The 16140-nt window shown below is 40.5% G+C and overlaps 1 protein-coding gene across 2 annotated transcripts in view; it reads left to right on the top strand.

The window, feature by feature from the left end:
- The first annotated feature begins 6365 nt into the window (after nt 1-6365).
- Nucleotides 6366-16140, top strand: part of SPRED1 (sprouty related EVH1 domain containing 1) — a 116450-nt gene continuing 106675 nt past the window's right edge. Inside the window, exon 1 of one of the 2 annotated variants that reach the window (XM_010346242.3) lies at nt 6366-7498. In XM_010346242.3, the coding sequence (XP_010344544.1) occupies nt 7467-7498 (32 nt within the window). In that variant the 5' untranslated portion in view covers nt 6366-7466. The remainder of the gene's footprint in view (nt 7499-16140) is intronic. The other variant, XM_003935735.4, reaches the window with a different exon arrangement.

Here is a 16140-nt window from a genome sequence, read left to right as displayed (position 1 = left end):
TCTCAGCCCTTTGGGTGGCCGATACAGGTGGATTGCTTGAGCTCAGGAGTTTGAGACCAGCCTGGGCAACATGACAAAACACCCTCTCTATGAAAAATACAAAAATTAGCTGGGCATGGTGATGTGTACCTGTAGTACCAGCTACTTGGAGCTGAGGTGGGATCACTTGAGTCTGGGAAGTGGAGGTTGCGATGAGCTGAGATTGTACCACTGCACTCCAGCCTGGGCAACAGAGCAAGCAAAAACCACCAACAACATAACAAACTAAAACCATTTTTTATAAAATAAACCAGTCAATGAATTTGTGCTTCCCAGTATAGATATCTTCTGTGGGTTTATCAGAGACTTAGATATCAAATATCAAAGATTGTTACAAAATTATCCTCCCCTTTTATCCTTAGTTAATGGCAATGGAGAATCTGCAGTGCCCCAGTTCACACCAATAATATATTTGAGAGCATAATCATTGTTACATGTCTACTTTAATAACGAGGTAACTACTTTTGTTATTTACAGCAACACATTTGCCCATTAACGTGTCCAAGAAAACACCCTGTGATGACAGAAATGCTCTATATCTGGATGTTCAATATGATAGCCACTAACCACTTGTGGCTACTGACCACTTGAAACATGGCTAGTATACCTAAGGAACAAACAGCCACATACAGCTAATGGTTACCGTGATCATCAATATCTGCTAGCATCACCCAAAGACAACCAGATGCAATTCACTTCCAGATTGAAGTAGTCTTCCTACCAAGGCTCTAGATCAGGCGTCCCCAAACTACAGCCCTCGGGCCGCATGCGGCCCCCTGAGGCTATTTATCCGGCCCCCTGCTGCACTTCAGGAAGGGGCACCTCTTTCATTGGTGGTCAGTGAGAGGAGCACAGTATGTGGCGGCCCTCCAAAGGTCTGAGGGACAGTGAACTGGCCCCCTGTGTAGAAAGTTTGGGGATGCCTGCTCTAGATTTAGCAACCAATTTACAAAACAGACTCCAGATGTCCCCAGACCCTGCTCTAAAAATTGATGGTATAAGGGAACTTATGTACCTGAGGCCCACAAAAGGCAGCTGAAGACAGCCAAGGAATTTAATTCTTTATCTAAAAGGATACACCTGTTAAATCATCCTTCAAAGTAGTAATGACTTGAAAGTCTATCCCACCAAATATCCCACCATTGAGAAATTATAAATAACATACATACACACACACACGCGCACACACACACACACACACACACACACACACACACACACAGAATTTTGAAGGAGAGAATGATATGGGTTTGAGCTTGAGCCATGTCTTTACTACTGTGTAACCTCTGGGACCTCTCTGATCTTGTTTGCAAGTCACTTTGTAAATTGGAGTTAATAATAATACCTACTGGCCAAGGGTGTTAGGAAGGTAAGTTCCTGAAGGGCAATGTACATTTTATACGTATTCCTGTTGTAATCCTATACAATGGTTAATTAGTAGTCATTAAAAGAGAAGGCAATGCCATACTTAAAGCAAAATCCAAGGAACCAACCTAGAATCTTTTGTTGTACCAAATTTGTATTGCATGTGGCCTTGGATTCTTTTATGATGGGTATTTCAATCCTTCATATTTGTTGTAGTGGGATATAACCTTTAAAGAATGAACATTCTAAAGCCATTTGGGAGAATAATGGTAAGTGCTTTATTTAGCAGTGTAGGGTCTGGTAAGCATCCTCCCTGCTAAGATTATACAGAAAATAAAGGAAATTGCAGACTGCTCATTTCCCTTGTACTCATCCTAATCTTGTGGAAACTTCCTGTAAAAGGCAGTTATAGCATTAAAAGTAAACTGATTTCACACTCACCGGATACTACCAAGCCAACAATTGCAGTCCTTAGGGATAAAAGGAAAATAGCATACTTATCCTTTATACTTTGTATTAGTTTGGAAGAATATGGAAATCCTAGTGATGGAGCAGCAGACTCATGCCAGAGGCAAGGAAACTATTTAGAAACATGGTTACCATTTAGTAATTCCACTGAGAGGCAGGGTTCATTAGCCATGAGACTGGTTAAACTAAAAAAAAAAAAAAAAACCACACACCATGAAAGTAGGAAATTCCCATTGATCTATGCACACATTAACTACAGTTTTAAAATACAAAGTTTTAATTACATCTGCTAAGGAGTAACGTTAAGGGTAATTTTAGAAATGGAAATGTGCACTTGCATTTTATGTACTTTTAGAACCTCACATGTTGGCCTGGTTGTCTTTTGGCTTCTCAAGAATACAAATATCTGCTGAGAGCTTAGAGTACAAGGCACCCGAAATGCTAAACTGCAGTAGTATTAAATCTCAGTGGGAAACCAGAGGGGATTCCTGATTTCTACTCCAGTGTAAGTCAATACGGCTTCCTTTTTATACATAGTCAAGGCCTCGGCATAGTATTTCACCTAAAAAGCATCTCTTACTGAAAACCACTGCTAAAAAGGATGCCAAAAATATGAAGGGCAGCCTCCACCTTCCAGTCACTAAAATTTAACCGGGAAAACAAATATAAACTCTAAAAAAATGAATCAGCAAAAATAATAATAATGATAATTAGCAACGTAAGTATAAACAGCAAAGGGAAAAATAAAAGAATCTGAGAAGACCAAGTCTGAATTCCTAAGAAAAATGATTACTATGGCCTGAGCAATGTGAAAAAAAGAAAAGAAATTGATTTGGAGAATGGCATGTCATCTGCCAGCGTCTCAGTGAGGACAGCTTACATTTTGCTGTCCTTGTGAAGAAACCCTGGTCTGATACCTACAAGGAACTCAGAATCCACTTGTACCTTTCTTAACTTGGATCATATCCTATACTGGCAATTACTTGGCAATTGTGCACCTGTTCCTCCCTCTTTGGCCCAATTATGGTATTGATAATTAATTACCTCAAACAGGTCATTAAACGGTTGTGGCTAGTTTCTAAAGCTGAGCATAATAATACAGATAGTCAGTTGTGATAACCAGCTTTTGTGACTAGCTTCCTTCCCACAGGTCCACCTAGAAAACACAACTGAGCATATATAAGTATTTCTTTTCTTGCTGAGCCCTAATGTGGCCGTGGAATTCTTCCTGACTAGTACTAACTGAATGGAGTTGGAACTTAAGACAGAGCTGTGATCTGTATTTAGCTTCTCACATAGCTTTTCAAGTTTGGCTGGATCTACCTTTCTTAACTGAACTAGCCCTCTGGCCTTATCAGTATCTATCTAAGCTTATGATATACCTTGGGCTACCCTTTTCTGTGTTGCTGGAACACAGCTCTCAATCAGGGATGTGCTGGGGGACAGGATGACAAAAATGGTTGCAAGGAAATGGGGAGCAGACAATGAAGGACTAAAAAGGGCCAAGTACCTAGCATACTTACAAAAGCATGGTTGGCCCCATTATAGACCTAGTGATCACAATTTCTGAGCTGAGGTCTAGGAATCTGCATTTTAAGTAAGTATTTGCAGTGTATTTTAAAAAAATTATTACAGAACATTTAAAATTATAAAATAGTAAACAGAATGTGTTCATCATTAATCTATAATCAATCTTGTTTCATCTGTATCCTTACTTATTCTTCCTATGCCTCACCCAAGTAGATGATTCTGAAGCATAACATTTCATCTCTAAATATTTTAGGGTACATATTTTTAAAAGGTAAGGACTTAAAGAAAACATAGCCATCAACCAATAATTAAAAAAGAATTCCTTGTTCTCATCAAATCTCCAGTTAATGTTCAAATTTCTCCCGTTGTCCCAAATTTAAAAATATTTGTTCAAGTCATGATCCAAATAAGGTCTCACACATTGCCTTTGGTTGCCATGCCTCTTTACCTCCTAAGGTCCAGACACCCAGATAGATTAGTTGAGGCCTTCAGTGTATATAGCAGTCAGTGATTGACAGACTAGAAGAACTCTTGGCTCTAAGCAGCAGCACCATTTCTGACTGCTTCAGCATAGACAACTCTGAGCTCTGCCAAACCAAAGCAATTAAATAAAAAAAAGGTAAGATCTTTAACAACTGGGTGAGAGAAAGGGTACAAAAGTGTCCTAGAAATGGCATGGAACCACCAAAGTCTGAATGGTTTGGAGACTATGTCTTGGTCGTGGAGTTGAGAGCAATCTTTAATGCATTAATTTGGGCTATTGGTCATATTTTGCTCCCTTATGTAAGTAATGTATGTGGAAGTAGCCAGCACAGTGCCTGGCTCATGACGACCAAGATGGTTTTCATATCTTCTCCCAAAGACTGTGCTGGCAATTTCCTTGATACACTAGAACCTCGAATTGATGCAAATCTTCAAAAGAGAAAGGCCTTTGCAAATGACCAACTTTCCTTTTATTTACTTTAATAACTGTGACAGTTTCATTTATTGGTGGTTTACTGAGGACCAGGTCATGTGTCTAACAACTGACAGTTATTTGTTGAATGAATGAACAAGAATACTGAATGCTTTACATTTAATCCTCAAAACACCTGACACTATTTTGCCATGGAGTTTCTTACTATCTCTGACAAAATAATAGTAAGAGCTAAGACTTACAGATCTCTTACTGCGAATTCTTAATCTGTTCTAAGTGATTATGTATATTATTATCTCGTTCATCAGCACAACAGCTCTATGAGTTAGATACTATTATCCCCATTTTTTGCAGGCCCAGAGTTTTAGTAACTTGCATAAGAACACAGACTATACCTGATGGGACTTGATTGAAACTTGAGCAGTCTAACTGGTTAACAGTAGTCCTGGAAGGGGAAGAGGCCAGTATCAACAATCTCACGTATAGGTTCTTCACAAGAATAAGTTCAAAAGGCAGGTTTAGAGCTCATGTCTAGTACAGACCACCGTTTCTCATCATCAACATTGCCCCTTTCTTTCTCGGAGTAAGAACAATGCCGCTGATGGGGCAGGAAGCAAGTTACATAATCAGACCTCAGAAATCAATGGGATGGTTTTGGGGCACACTGACTGGTTTAGCGCCTTTGTTCATTCGCCGAACATTTATTAAGCACCTGCTACGTGCAAAACACTGTTATCAGTGCACTACTGTGCACGCTCATTCTCAGAACAACAATCCTGCGTCTCCTAGAGTGATGGCAGAAGAGTGCCGCCTTGTTGCGAGGTTCTCTCAACTTCATTTCGTCCTCGGGAATTGTTCTCTTCAAGGTGGCACCAGCGGCAACCTTCATTCTTAGCTCGCACAAACCTGAAAAGCAAGAGGAAAACATTGCACGCAGGGCTAGACTTGAATCTGGGAAGATGCATCAGGAACTTGGGAGCGCTAGGGATTCAGTCCCCTAGGCCGGTTCATGTAAAGTCTGGCTTTCTGAGAAGAGAAGAGATAATAGAATTTGCAGAGCCAGGAGCTCTGACTCCTGTGGCTGGGCTGACCTTAGGCTCCAGCCCACAACCCCAGTAGATTTCTGTGCAAAAACCTTTTGAGATGAATGCATACATTGTCCTCTAACAATGCATTCATGACAGCTGTCTATCCAATCGGTCCGCCTCCGTTCGGAGCAGTTCGTGCCATAGAAGCATCTCCTGCGGTATAGTTATGCAACCTCACTCACAGCGGGAGTTATTTCCTCCGTTCTGGCTGCGCCAGATTCATGTAACACGCCTACCCTGGGCTTCAATGGAAGTCGTTCTCCATTAACAATCACTCCAGCTTTCGGAGATGAATGCCCTGACAGCATACCCCTTGCGCAGTAAGAATCCAGGCAGGGAGGCGAGGTGTTAAAACTAACACACACACATTCTCATATTTTCTCTCTCTCTCTCTCTCTCTCTCTCACACACACACACACACACACACAACGTGCATGCAGCTAGGGAACTGCAGCAATGCAACCAGGGGGACAGCAGGAGGAGCTCTTTTTGCACAGTCCCTGCTTCTAACCCCCACTAACTAAAGATGAACTCACGCCAGTTCCATTCTTTGCTCTGCAAGGAAAACACACACACACACACACACACACACACACACACACACACACACGGCACACACACGGCAGAAGAGAGTAGTCTCCAGATTTCCCCTCTGAGCACACTGTCTTTCAAGTCTCTTCGTTCAAACAACCCGGATATTCCAAGCCGAGTAACGGGGAGTAAGGCGCCACAACAATGCAACCTCCCAAGCAGCTCCTCTCGCAGCTCCCACCCCCGCCCCCTTTCGCGGCGTGCCAAGAGTTTGGAGGGCGCGCACGCACACCGAGCACAGTGCCGGGCGGTATCCCTCCGCCCCCCTCCCCCCTTTCCCCGCTAAGTGGCTCGACTACGATTTGGGAAATGCAGGGAGGAGGGAACTACTTTCCTGAAACTTGCTATGCTGCACACGACTTCGAGTTGCAGTGATTCGCCCGGAGGCCGCGGCTCTTAGTCCTACCCACACACCCTCACGGCCGGGGCACCCCGCTCGGCAGCCCCACCCCGTGCCCGCTCCGGCCTCGGAGGGAAGCGGGCGGCGGGGAGAAGTCGCGAGGGACTACTTCGCCTCCTTCTCTCGCGGGCGCCCCCGGTTCGGGCAGCGGCGGCGGAAGGAGCGGGCGGCGTGAGCGCTTCCGCCGCCCCCCTCGCGGCTCCCCTCTCTCGGGTGTGAGGAGCTGGCCCGCCGAGCTGCTGGTGGGCACCGGCTGGCGAGGGACCTGCGGCCGCTCTCCTCCTCTCCCGCCGCCTCTCGGGACCCTGCCCCGCGACCCCGGGCCTGTCCGCTCTTCTCCGGCCGGGCGGGAGCGATCGGCTCGCCTGCCCCTCGCCTCACGCGCTCCCCGCCGCCCCCACCTCCCCCCTCAGGAGGAGTCCCGGCTGGAGCGTGTCTGGAGGAATCCGCCGCCTCGGGGCCCCTCGCCCGGCTGTGCCCGCGCCTGAGGACCGACCCGGGCGTCGCCGGGGGCTGAGGGGCAGCCGGCGGCGAGGCGGGAGATGGTGGGGTGGGCTCTGGCAGGACCGCGCCGCCGCTGCCCGGAGCCTGGGCTCGGCACCCCCCCGCCGGCCCCCGCCAAGCGGAGCTCTGCTTCCTCCTCGCCGCATCCCTGAGGGAAGCGCCGCCTCTGCTCCCGGGTCCTCCGCCTGCCGGCTCCTTCCTGGCCGGACCCCGCCGCGCTCCACCCCAGTGGCCGGAGGAGCCGCTCTCCAGTCCGCCTTTGCAGCCCCCTGTCTTTTTCCCTTTCCACCGGGCCTCCTCGGATCCCTTGTTGGGCGCTGAGGCGGGGGAAGAGGCTGGGGTCGCCACGGCGGAGGTTGCTGCCGCCACCCCCCTGCGGGGGTGGCCGGGGTTCCCGGCTGGGGGGGCACCGTTGTGGGTGAGGCATCCACCATGGTGAGGCCCCCGTGCCGCTGCCCCCGCGCCCCCCCGGCCGCCGCTGCCGCCTGCCCCTCGGTGCTGCTGCTGCTGCTCCCCCGCCTGCTGTTGCTCCTCCATCTCCGGATCGGATCACGGTGAGGGAAAGATGAGCGAGGAGACGGCGACTTCTGACAACGAGTAAGCGCCTCATTGATCCCGATTGCTAATCTCCCTCCCCCAGTCCGCCCTCGGCTCTCCCCCAGAGCCCTCCGAGATTGGGGAGCCGGAAAGCTTGGGACCCTGGAGAGTTCGGTGCATCTTGTTCTGGAGATAACTGGTTTCTTTAGGCATTTTTAGTGGCAGCACCCCTCCCCACCCTCCCACATTTAGTTGCTTTCTTTTGGGGAAGGGTCTTAAGTGTTGGGAGCGGATGGCAGTTGTACGTCCATGAGATGGAATAATGTGCATGGATGGAAGTGGAGGAGAAACTACCCCTTTGCCGTTTGACCCGTGTCCCGTCCCTTTTCACTCACGTACCAGTCACCATACCTTCAGTATCCATCCTGCTTCCTTTATAGCTTGTTTCACTTGGAAACTAATGTGTGGGAGCACCTCCTGTAGCAAACTGCTCTTGAATCTTAATTCGATGAGTCAGTGACTCTTAAATACCGTTTAAGCCTTCACTCTCTCCCCCTCCCCCTTTTAAACTTATGACCTATAAGATTCTTGTAAAAATAGGGTTAGGGAAACATTTTTAGGATTTAATAGGATTAAGGACACCTGGAGTGTGGGAGATACTGAGCTAGTTTACCTTTGTGAATACTGGACGTGTCTTCTGGAACAGAGAATTTTGAATGCTAATTTTTACCTTTCAGCTATGTGAAAACACATCCATCCTTTACGTTGATTTAACCGAATTTACATTGCTGAATATGTTGGTGATTTCATCAGCTTCTAGAGCATTCCGGTTTAAGTTTTTGCCTATTTGGGCTTTCTCCTTGCTTTCCAAACGAAATACTTCGTCTTTTAAACGTTTAGCTTTAACCTAACAGCTGCGTGGAGAACTAATGGTTGGCAACACTTTTGTATTGAGAAGGGATTTAATTCCAAGCAGAATATTAGCATTCGTTTTCTTGTAATTAAGTTCAACTTTTGTTTATCTTTGGTGGGTTGGAAAGAGTTAAATGAGTTAGGACTTAGTCTTTTGGATGCATTCCTTTAAATACAGTGTATTACTGAAGTCAGACCTTTTTGAAAGAACTTTATGAAGTCTATTGTCGAGACCTGTTTAACATAAAATAGCTAGAGAAAGGCCAAGCAACGTTTCCTACCCCCTTACTCCCTCCCCACCCCAAAACACACGCTTCTGCTGAGCGGCTGTAGAAGGAGGTACTTTGCTGCAGTGTCGGTGCAGTGTAGAAGCAGAAGTGGCAGCCATGTTCTCTCTCTTTTTGTGAATTGCCCTCATTTGCATAGCACACTCCTCATTCATAAAAAAAAATAATTAAACAGCCATCACCTTGGACATCTTGAAAGGATTTCCCCAGGAAAAAAATTCGCAGTTTGTTTGTCTGTGTGTAGATTTTTGAGTTCAGAAGGTAAGAAGAATGTGAAATTTTAGGTCACATTTAAAAAACATTCGCACACACAAACAACTACCCCTGTTCTGAGACTGTTGACACAGTTATGTGGGAAATATCAGTTCGGGGAGGTGCTGGGATCACGTGATCGCCTCCATTCATAAAATACCTGGCTGTCCATTCACAGTGCAGTACAGTGTCTCCCTGCCTTCTGCAGATTAGACCTACTTTGAGGGAGATCAAGAAGTCTATCTCAGATAATGGTTCTTTAGGAGAAAAAGTGCTAAAAATACTGAACGGAATGACGATAACTTTTATTGGTATCTTTCAAACAAATAGTTTGGATCAAAAATGTTAAGTTTTCTTTTAGAGATGGGAAAAGATTTCTTACCAGCTTAATTTTTTTCTTAAAGTAGTGAATATCTCCTTGTTTCCTTGTTGCAGCTAATAAAACAGATGATGGAATATGAATTAATACGAGCAAAATATATTTTTTCTAAATGGCCATTTTAAAAATACTTGCCATAAATAAATTGACAAAGCAGGTTTTTTTTTTTTTTTTTTTTAATGGTGATAGTGCATTCTACTGCTGCTACAATAAATGAGAAAATACTCTGAGTGATTTAATACCCAAGATGTTGATTTCAAACACCAAATTGCAATCTTCAGTGGGAGGATTGCTTTAAACATTTTTCTTTTTAAAATCCAGATGTACTTAGTATGAGACAGCTTGGAAATTATCTCACTCATCCAGACTTTTAAAATCCTTTTTTCACAGAAATGTATCTTGCTTTATTAATTAATGCATTATTCCTTAGGAGCTTTGTAATCCTATTAGTTTGGGTAGGGCAATACTAATAAGCATAATATTTTGGTTAACTCTTCATAGGATCAAAATCTTGGGGATTTTACTTTAAAAAACTCTTTTATATTAGAAAATAATGTGTTCTTCTGATAATCAGTTTTACGAGAGCATGCACTGTTTGCTTGTGCATTAGATAAACTACAAAGAGTGAACTTATTTGGAATGTAGCTTTTAATATGGTAATTTATTTTTCATCTTTAATAGGTGAACTAATGTTTTGAAATTGGCAATTTATTATTTATAATCATATATTATGAAGAAAGATATGTATCATGGCAGAAGCCATTAAGGCCAGTACAGTTTAAAACTGCCCTCTAATATGGATTTTATTTGGGCCTTACATTTTTTTTCCTTTTCTTTTCTCTTTTTTTAAAGTCATTGCTCATAGGGATTTAATTACAGTAAGGATTATTCTTAACATTTTTTAGTTTCTTTTTCACCTGATTTCAACCTTCAAGAAAAGTGAAAATCCCTGGTTTCTTAGAAACCATTTAGCCTTTTCTAGATAGCCATTGTGGTAAAATCCAGTAAGGCCTCATTCTGAAATTCTCTAGTACATGCCCTATTACTTGAAAGTAAAGCTCTGTGTAGTGAAATGAATAACTCCTAGGTTGATAGTGAGAATACATTAATCAAGAATTAGTGGGGATCTGCTATATGTAAGGCTTTGCTTTAGTGCCAAACCAAATAAGGAAGAAATGAATTAGACTAGAATAAAGCATTTCTTAGATTGTTTCACATTTACATTTAAAAATCACATTTTTCAAAAATAGCAAATAAACGTACTCTAGAGCAAAATACTTTGTGTTGTAAATAGTAGAGGGAATAGCCACACGTATGTTTGTTTTGTAGGTAATTTGTAGATTGTTTAACATTCCAGTCAAATGTTTGTGATAGATAGAACTGGGCCATATTTTACATTGAATTAGCCTTCTAAATAGAATTTTAAACATTTAAAGGGATATTACATAATATTAAACAGTCTTTGTCCTTCAATATTGAGTGTGTATAACACTACATGTCCTTTCGTTAATTTGGCCAAAACATTTGGAGAAGTGGAGTAGCTAAAATGTAAGCATTTGGCTTATTAGGCTCACATTAGCCAGAAGCACTTGCTGTGTCAGTATTAGGCTTTCTAATAGCAAGTTGGGATTGTATTAGATTTTGGAATTACGTTAGAATTAGACCACTTATGATAAACTTGCTGTGGTGTAATCTGAGTTTGAACTATGTTTCATAAAAAGGAAGTAAATTTTTGTGGTTATATTATTCAGCGCCTCATAAAAATTAAACCCAGTGGTGAGTTAAGTTTGACGATACATGTAAATAAACATATGTTCATCCCATACATTTTACATATTTATATGTATGTACACACACACGTAATTGGAAATTGGAAAACATTCTAGAAACAAATGGAAGCATTGGAAAGCTGTGTAATATTAAGCTACCTAATGTTTATTTATATAGATGTGGTGTGTATGTAATATAAAAATTTGCTTATTATTCAGTTGGCCTATGTAAAAATCAGCTAAATGACTTCCTAGTTGCTTCAACTTAATTTCCCTTTGCTTTCTCACTTAAAAGTTTATGATCATGAATTACATATTTTTAACACATTATGATGCCATGCCTAGAATTCCTCTCCTTACAAAACTTTTGTAAATTCTTCATTTTTCCCCAGAAGACCATCTCTCTTACCCTCTTTCAACATTTTCCCTCTGTATTGCCTCAGTACTTTGTACATATGTATATCAGTTTTAAAATCATATAATGTGATTATTTACTTATTTCTATGACTGCTATTATATAATCCCCCACTTTTGTTAATATGCCTAGCACAGTCCTTGATGGTAAATGCTCTACAAATGTAGTTGGATTAATGGAGCTATATTACCTCATTTTTTTTGTTTTCTCTGAATGCATGCATTTGAGATCATTAGCTGTGTTAATTTCTCTGAATGCATGCATTTGAGATCATTAGCTGTGTTAGAAAAATAGGTTGAAAAATAGTATGGGAGAAATAAATTATTACCTGTTTAAGAAGGCTTACCCTATTTTTTTAAATAAAAGACTAAAATTGGCTCATTTTTGACATGTTGTGTTTCTGCAAGTTTGAGAAATAACTTAGATCAGGCTTCAAACTGTCTGTTGTCATGTTTGGATATACTTGACCTCTGAGTTAAGTGATGTGTCTGAAGACCCGTGTTATAGCCACGAGGAGGTGGACATTTATATCTGTCTTTTTCGGCATAGGAAGCTCAAAATTTAGGAATATATATCTCCAGCTATTTATCAATTTTAAGTTCTTTATATTGCTCTCCCTTTCCCCCATGGTTCCACATTAGTACCAAGGGTGAGGAACTGACTAGGGATAAAGAAGTGAAACTGATCAGGAAAGGGTAAGCAGCAGCAGATTCCATGATTTTAAAATGCAGCTGTTGGTGACTGAGAAGTGCCTAAGGGGAAAGAGTAACAATCTAGCCTTTTCTGTGGAGTTGTATAACTTGAACTTAACTAGTCTTACTCAGTTTGGAGAAATGATTGGTAAAGACAAGTCAGCTCTTCTCCATCTTTCAGTAGGAACTGGAATGGCATAAAAAATGCCAGTTTAATAAATGCTTCACTCCGTTTAAGACTCGTAGGTTATTTCACATACTGTACAAAATGATTTCTAAAATGAATAATAATTTATTTGTAATTCTACTGTTAGATAACAGGTGTTAACATTTTGGTATACATGAAAACCTTTCTTAGGATGTTGGTGATGAAGCATATTCATTTATTAGAGTTTTACTATGTGCCAAGCACTTTTATAAATGCCTTATCCAAGCATTATATAGTGTGTATGTGTGTGTGTATACACACACACACACACACGTTTATTCTCAATGGAATGCAATTGCACAGTGGGTGCGATTGTAGCTTAATGTATTGTGAATATTTTCTAATGTCATTAAATATTCTTGAATATAATTTTTAGTGGCTACATTATGTTCAGTGTATGGTATATATTAGTTTTAATCTGCTGTTGCATATTTTAGTTAGTTTTGAATAGTGTTGCATACCATCGTGGGTTCTGTCATCCAGATTCCTTTTTTCTATAGTCTTAGGAATGGAGTTAAAAGAGATGCAAATATTTGATTTTATTCTTTCTGCTAAATTGTCCTCTAAAAGTAAGTATTTAGTATATGTGAGTGCTTACACTTTGAAATGTCTGTACAGTTGTCAGAATTTTTTTTTTTTTTTTGCTAATTTTGAAGGTGGAAAATGAAGTCTTATTTTCAAAATGTGGTTTATAGTAAAATAAAATGGATTAAAAACTTCTTAGGTTGTTTTGGGGTAATGAGAATGTTTTAAAATACTATGTTATACACATAATTTAAATACTCATGTAAAAGCCATTTGTACATTGTTTTACCATCTTCTGTGCAGTATGGTACAGTCTGAAGAACACTGGACTTGAAATTGGGAGACACATTTTTTGTAGCTATTTTTAATCAGTAATTCTGGGCTCTGTAGGCCTCAGTTTGCTGATTTGTAAATCAAGGAATTTGGACCGAGGATCATTATGGGCCCTTCCTTTGTTGATGGTGTATGATTTAGACTTTGTTAATTTTATTATATTGTTATTTTTGACATATTAAGCAAACGAAAGACCTAGAGTAGAAATGGTAGGATAATGAGATAAAAGCATGCATTTTGAACAACTTATATTCAAAATTTGGAAACAGTTCATATATTCATAGTCTTTTAAGACTTTCTCTTATGTTGGGCTTAATAGCCATGTATCTTTGATGACACAAAATTTTGTACTACTCAATTTTGGTTTTTATTTATGTATTTTTTTTTAAACGGCCAGGTCTTGGGCCATGTTCAGGTTGGAGTGCAGTACAGTAGTTTGATCATAGCTCACTGTAACCTTGAACTCCTGGGCACAAGGTTATCTCCCACCTGAGCCTCTTGAGTAGCTCGAACTACAAGTGTGCCACCACACCTGGCTAATTTTTAAATTTTTTGTGGTGATAGGATCCTGTCCAGGCTACTTTCAAATTCCTGGGCTCAGGCGAACCTCTTGCCTTTGCCTCCCAAAGGGCTGGGATTACTGGCAGGAGCCACCATGCTCAGGCCTTGTTTTTTTTTTTTTTTTTTTTTTTTTTTTCAAGAAAAAGAAAAAAAAAGCATGGTCTCCATCTGTGAATGAATAAGTGAACAAAAGGCTGCTGGGCTTAAACACCAACTGGAGTAGTTCTACAGGGAATATGCTAACAAGATACCAGTCTTTATGCTATACTTACAGAAGTACATCTTTTCACTAGGTCACTTATACAAATCAATGATGTAACAGTACAGGATAATTGTATATTACTTTAAGACAGGCGTCCCCAGACTTTTTACACAGGGGGCCATTTCACTGTCCCTCAGACCGTTGGAGGGCCGCCACATCCTGTGCTCCTCTCACTGACCACCAATGAAAGAGGTGCCTCTTCCTGAAGTACGGTGCGTGGCCGGATAAATGGCCTCAGGGGGCCGCAGTTTGGGGATGCCTGGTTTAAGAAGTGAACTCAGATAATGAATTTTCTTATTCTTGAATGTTTAGATTTATGATAAGTTTTGTGTCATAGCAGCATCTCAGAATCCAGAACCAAAATTATTACACATCTATGAGATTTTGTTTTTGCAATACTCAGAATGAAAAAGTTTATTAATAATGGATCTTTTGCCAAGGTGTTATGTTGCTGTAGACAAAGGGTTCTTAAAATTCACAGTGTTAGTGAGATTGAAGGAAAATGAGACATTATTTATTCTTACTAATCTCTTAACTGAAATTTGTTAACATTCGTAATTGAAGGAAATGTTAACAAGCCATGACAGTATTAGAGATACTTGTGACAGCAAGTATATTAGTTTTTATGACTGCTCTAACAAAGTGCTACAAATTGGGTGGCTTAAAACACCACCACCACCTAATGTATTGTCTCATAATTACTAAAGGTCCAGAATAAAGGAGTTAGCAGAGCCATGCTCCCTTTAAAACCACTAGGAGGATCCTTTCTTGTGTCTTCCCATCTTTTGGTGGTTGTTGGGAGTCTTTCACATTCCTTATGTTGCAGCTGCATAACTCCATGCCTTCATCATCACAGTGTTCTCCCTGTGTGTTTCTGTCTTCATTTGAATGATACTAGTCATTGGATTAGGAGCCTACCTTACTGTAGTATGACCTCATCTTAACTAATAAAGTCATGGGGCTAGGACTTCAACATGTATTTTAGGGAGACACAGTTCAACCCATAACACCAGTAGAAACTACAGGTTTTTTTTCTTACAGCACAATTGCTGTTAGCTGTTACAGCTATCTTGAAAAACTGTTTATACTCATCACTCATTTGAAATTATTATAGTTATTTAACCCATTGCTAGATCATATATTTTAATGTGTTAATAAAGAACTACATTATTACCATATCAAAATGAAAAGTATTTTGATAACTATGTCAACATAATTAATTTCTTTTGTAATACTTTATATGTTGTTTTAGTCCCCTAATACTGTTCTGAGAAAGGGGTGGTAAGGTTTACCAGACTGCCAAAAACATCCATGACACAAAAGGTTAAAATCTCATCTAATGGACAGAAGCCCAGAAGCCTAAACCCAAAGATAGAGATATAAAATAGGAAGAGTAAGAAACATGAGGATAAGATGAATAACTCCGACATATTGCTAATAGTCCCAAAAGAAGAGAATATAGGAGAGGAAATACTACAAAATAGTGGCTGCAAATTTTTAAGAAGTAACAAATCAAACCCCATTCAGTGAACTAAAATGAAAACAAAACCTCATAGTCAAATGGCATTTATCTTGAGGATGCAAGAATGGCTGAATATGAGAAAACCAATGCATTTTGTCACATTTGAAGATTAATGGAGAGAAATGATATGATCTTAATAAATGCCAGAAATGTCATTTAATCTCTGCCCATAATAAAGTAAATGTTCATAAATACAGAAACAAATTATGACAAATTTCTGCTTTCTAGAATTTTGGATTTTTAATTTGTCTGATTTAAATGAGAGTGTGGGATTTATTTTTAGAGTTTTAGTCCAAGAGTTGTAGAATTCTAAGTGATTTTTTTGTACTTCTGAAATCCATATTTAATATATCGTTTCTGTTACTCTGATGTAGGATTGACTGGTGGAAATTGCCTTATGTCTGAAATTTCTGAATTTCCTTGCAAGGCATTTCTCTCTGTGTTTGGAGAGCAAAGAATGACCTTTAGTAAATTCAAGAGTAATTGGAATTAAATTTCAGTCTAATATCAGTTTAGTAATTTTGTGTCTAAATTTTATCTATAACAGAAATTATAATTTGGATAAAGGACATTATGAACTTGGAA

The sequence above is a fragment of the Saimiri boliviensis genome, chromosome 2, assembly GCF_048565385.1.
Source record: "Saimiri boliviensis isolate mSaiBol1 chromosome 2, mSaiBol1.pri, whole genome shotgun sequence".
NCBI classification, from domain to species: domain Eukaryota; kingdom Metazoa; phylum Chordata; class Mammalia; order Primates; family Cebidae; genus Saimiri; species Saimiri boliviensis.
This window is presented reverse-complemented; position numbering and strand designations above follow the sequence as displayed.